The 4,739-nt window shown below is 44.4% G+C and overlaps 1 protein-coding gene across 1 annotated transcript; it reads left to right on the top strand.

Annotated features, from left to right (window-relative positions):
- Window positions 1–915: 915 nt before the first annotated feature.
- LOC123140153 (uncharacterized) lies at window positions 916–4,132 on the top strand. Its single transcript, XM_044559894.1, has 7 exons — window positions 916–1,223; window positions 1,628–1,717; window positions 1,830–1,910; window positions 1,980–2,111; window positions 3,113–3,331; window positions 3,524–3,616; window positions 3,724–4,132. Exons 1-7 carry the CDS (start codon window positions 1,020–1,022, stop codon window positions 3,904–3,906), a joined length of 1,002 nt encoding a protein of 333 aa, XP_044415829.1. The 5' UTR covers window positions 916–1,019; the 3' UTR covers window positions 3,907–4,132.
- Window positions 4,133–4,739: the final 607 nt, after the last annotated feature.

Raw genomic sequence — 4,739 nt, 5'->3', positions numbered from 1 at the left:
CAAGTCTTGTATTTTTCCTCCCATTTAAATTCCCCATACATGCCTGTCAACCTTCCACGGACCAACATTATCATCTATTCTCACATCAATATAGTTCGGATCTGAGAACAGTTGAACAACTTCTATTCCTTTCTTCCAGTATAGAACAACTCCACCTTCTCTACCATCACTCGGATTAACAATCATACCATCCATCTTAAGTCGCCGCTTCAAACACTCTGCCGGATAGCGCTCTAAGTGGGTCTCCGACAAAAATACCACATCAGGATCAGTTCTTCGTTGGACATCCAACAGAGCTCGAACTGCCGGGGCGTTCCCCAACCCCTGACAGTTCCAAACTAGAGCTTTCATTGTTGACAGCGACCCCCCTCGATCATCCAAGAAACAACAGCCGAAGTAGTCAAACGGACGTTCGTCCAGAATCTAGCTCGCAAGGAGCAAAGTAGATAGAGAGCCAAACTGCATGAACCTTGCCGAGAGATCGGCCAGCCCTGCAGGACAGAAAACTGATCGTGGCCGAAACCAGCGTCGGGACAAAACACCGATCGTTGCCGAAGCCAACGACGGGACATAAAACTTGAACGATCTTGAAATTGATTCCCAATCCAATCAGCAGCCAAGATCCCGATGCAAAGACACCATGGGAGCCATACGTAACAACGCTCTGGATGTAGTCTTCATGACGTAGAAGCAAATCACGTGAGGATCTCGGCGGACGACAGCGGCTCAACCCTTCTTTACTATGGAAACCTTTTTTTAGGAAGGCATATGGCTAATTTAATTTAGTTGATGTGGGTGTTGTCCATGCATCTTGAGAGTAGTGGGTTGGAGTGCAGCACGAATCTCGAGGCGGGGCTGCAGATGAGATGAGATGAGATGAGATGAGATGAGATGAGATGAGAGATGTGTTAAAGTGGTGTGGACTGTTATCCACTTTGCTTGCCCCTTCCCCGGCCTGGACACCCTCACGGCGGAGAACCCAACCAACTCCCGCCGCCGACGCCGACGCCGACGCCGACATGCCGCCGTCCCTCCTACTCCCTACATCCTCTAGTCTAAGGCTGCGCCTTCCGCAGCCGCGCCGGTCCACGCCCCTGCTCGTTTCATTCCCCGCGCGCCGCCTCCATGTGGATCTCCGCCTCCGCCTCCGCCTCGCCGCCGCCGGACCCAACGGCGTCAACGGTGCGGCCTCTCCCGGGGACGGCGGGGGCGCCAACAACCTGGTAACTGATCCAAACCACCTCCCCTCCCTCCCTCTCTCCTGCTAAGGCTAATGTTAATGCTAATCTGATCTGATCTTGCCCCTTCCCCTCCTCTTCCCCTATTGGATTGGATTGGATTGGATTCGATTCGATACTGTATGTGTATGTGTATGTGTATGTGTATGTGTATGTAGTTTCAAATCAAATCATATGTATGTATGTATGTATGTTGTTAACTCTCGGAATTGATAATATTTATGCCCTCATTCAAATTGCTGACCATTATATTAAAACAATGGAAGGTTACATAGAAATGCTACATCTTACATAGAAATGATGCTAGCTAGTCTTCCTCTCAAACCACATAGCTAGCCTAGCGTCAGCTGTGTATGCTTATCTGCTATTTTGATCCTTGTTGCATGCAGCCCAAAAACCGGAGGGATATTCTCCTGGAGTACGTAAAAGGTGTCCAGCCAGAGTTTATGGAGCTTTTCGTGAAAAGAGCCCCAACACAGGTTCTTTTACCTCTCCTTTCCCCCACGTATCATAACGTATATATGGTTTTCAGTCTAGAAATACTGCCTAATATTGCTAAAAATATGCGCCTTCATAACTTTGTCCTCCAAGGTTGTTGATGCCATGCGCCACACAGTGACAAATATGATTGGGACTCTGCCGCCTCAATTTTTTGCTGTAACTGTCACAACGGTAATGAAATATTCATTTTCAACCGTGAAGTCGCGACATGTTACTAATTAATCATTTTCCTCAACACAGGTTGCTGAAAATCTGGCACAGCTTATGTACAGCGTTTTGATGACTGGATACATGTTCAGGAATGCACAGTATCGTCTGGAACTGCAACAGAGCCTGGAGCAGATTGCTCTTCCTGAACCCAAAGAAGAAAAGGTTCTTCTCACTTCTCACATGGATATATTGATTCAACAATTGTGCTGATATTTCAGTATCGAAATGATTCCACTTGCCTTAAAAGAACAAGAAACTCGTTTTAGTGTTTAGCAACTTATAATGTTTCATATATAGTGAAATTTACATTGTTTTATAGTCTCAAAATGATCCCAGCAATTATCTTACAGAAATATTGATCGGTTGATCATAGCAATGTTATGTATATATTGATCTATCATTGCATAAACACTCCAACCTTGATATTTTATAGTGTTTATTAGTAGACCTGACTGAAAGAGTTGGTCAATTACTTTTTGTTGTTGCACTGAAATTTATATGAAACTACTGATGGGTAGCAATTGATTCCAATTTGAATGAGTTCAAATATATGATTGCAAGAAGTGCGATCTTTAGAGTCGTATTAGCTGTCGTCTTCACATACAAGCTCGTTACTTTGATGGTTGTGGTCACCTGATGTTTTGACAGCTTTATTTCACATGTAGCAGTAGGACTAAATTCTGTTTGCTAAGAAATCTATTCAGTTATCATAATTAGTGGTGTTACCTAGTGCTTATCTTACCCTAAGATGTTGCCACTGTGAGCTGATTGACCTGCCTAGACACCCCACCACATAGAATTGCCTTGCTTGTATCGGTATCACTGCTCAGGGAGAAAATTACATCCGTGCCGCTCCGTACTAGCTTTTGGTTATTGCCTTAAAACATTGCAAAGATATGCTGGTGAGATGGTCGATTGACTAGTGTATTTGCACTTATTACTTGATGATTGTCCTAGTTTCTAGAATCTAGAATCATGTCCATTGACTTCCTAGCAATACACTTGTGTTGTTTTGACCATTCTGAAAGATTTCTGCCTAATATATATGTTTGGTTCCATAAATAGTAAATTCATGAAAAAGGCACATGTTGATTCCCAATATTTGTAGTTGTTTGGTTTCGATCGTACGGTGGTTGTGTAATATGCATGCCTGGCATCTGTAGGGTTCAGAAGATTACGCACCTGGAACCCAGAAAAAGGTGAGCGGGGAAGTGATCCGGTGGAACAAGGTCACAGGACCAGAAAAGATTGATGCTGTAAAATATATAGAGTTGCTTGAAGCAGAAATTGATGAACTGAGCCGTCAAGTTGCTAGGAAATCATCTCAAGGAAGCAATGAGCTCCTGGAATACCTGAAAACTCTAGAACCTCAAAATCTGAAGGTATGTCTTGACAATCGTAGCTTAAACAGATATATATATATACTTGAAGTTTTGCGTCTTTTGTTGGAGAAAAGCTTTGAATTTCCATCTCAGGTACTAGTGACTATGTGTACCATTTTGCCAGGCTTTTGATTGTAGCCAATTTGATTGATGGTCTAGCTTTAGCTAATGCTGATTTGATTTCCGTTGTAGGAACTTGCAAGTAGTGCGGGTGAGGACGTCGTGTTTGCTATGAATGCATTCATAAAGCGTCTGTTGGCCGTCTCGGACCCTGCGCAAATGAAGGTAAAATGAATCCTGCACCAGCACTCCCCACTAGTTTCGGTGGCTTATAGAGAAGCATGCGTATGTATGTATATGTTGTCGCTTACTTGGCATGAATGGTGATGCAGACGGCGGTGTCGGAGACGAGCGGTGCTCAGCTGGCGAACCTGCTGTTCTGGCTGATGATGGTCGGGTACAGCATGCGCAACATCGAGGTGCGTTTTGACATGGAGAGAGTGCTGGGAGCCGCCCCCAAGATGGGTGGGGAGCTGCCGCCTGGCCCTGGAGACAACACGCAGACGCAACTATAGCTGCTAGATTGGTTCAGTTGCAGATTTGTTAGTTTGGTCTGCTGAGATGTTTTTGTAGGGATATATGTTGTTCTGGCTTGGCTGGTATTCAGATAGCAAAAGAATTTCTTACAAACCTTCAGGCTTGGCGGGGTTGAATACATACACACTTGAAAACCAACAGGGGGATTTGTCAAGATGTCCTTCCAAACAGGTAAAATATGAATTAAGCATATTTTTTAGGGTATCTTATTCCATTTGGTTTTTGCCTTTTCAGAGTTGATTACTTTTGTTTTGTGTCTGCGAAACATTTTTATTTATTTGTCTTGAAAATGAAATGAAGAACATTTACCTTGTTGAATGAACTTTTCCTCACCGGCCGTTCTTCAAGATGTTGTCTAGTGTTCATGTATGGCATGGCAGCGGTGAAGTGAGCAGGTCTGGCACCCGTAATATATCTCGCGGGCTGCAGCCACCTGCCTTACATACCAAACCTTGCTCCCTTAGATCTTCATCAGGCCTTGTTCGGTTAAACCTCTCCTGGAGGGGATTGAAGAGGTTTGGACTTGTCTGGGATTTAATCCACCCCAATCCACTTCATTCCCCTTCAATTTTATTGCAACCGAACAAGCCCTCAGGAAGGTGGGTTTCTTCTTGTGAACATACAAGGACATGAGGGTGTACTGCGAAACCTCCAGCATACTAGTGCTCCCTTATGAACATAGAATGCCATCCATTCATGTACTCGTTGACGAATCTCAGGCATGGAAACGCACAGACCCAAGGCCAGCAACAACTCCAGCATATATACTAGTGCAAGAGAACCATGCTAAGAGGATGTGTGGCTCGTGGCC

This window comes from Triticum aestivum, chromosome 6B (assembly GCF_018294505.1).
Source record: "Triticum aestivum cultivar Chinese Spring chromosome 6B, IWGSC CS RefSeq v2.1, whole genome shotgun sequence".
NCBI lineage: Eukaryota > Viridiplantae > Streptophyta > Magnoliopsida > Poales > Poaceae > Triticum > Triticum aestivum.
Note: the sequence above shows the minus strand (reverse complement) of the source record. Positions and strands in the feature narration are given on the sequence as shown.

Coding starts and splice junctions, on each gene's coding strand:
- LOC123140153 (XM_044559894.1), top strand. CDS start 1,020: ATGCCGCCGTCCCTCCTACTCCCTACATCCTCTAGTCTAAGGCTGCGC. Junction 2,112..3,112: donor CTGAACCCAAAGAAGAAAAG/GTTCTTCTCACT, acceptor TGGCATCTGTAG/GGTTCAGAAGATTACGCACC. Junction 3,332..3,523: donor TAGAACCTCAAAATCTGAAG/GTATGTCTTGAC, acceptor TTTCCGTTGTAG/GAACTTGCAAGTAGTGCGGG.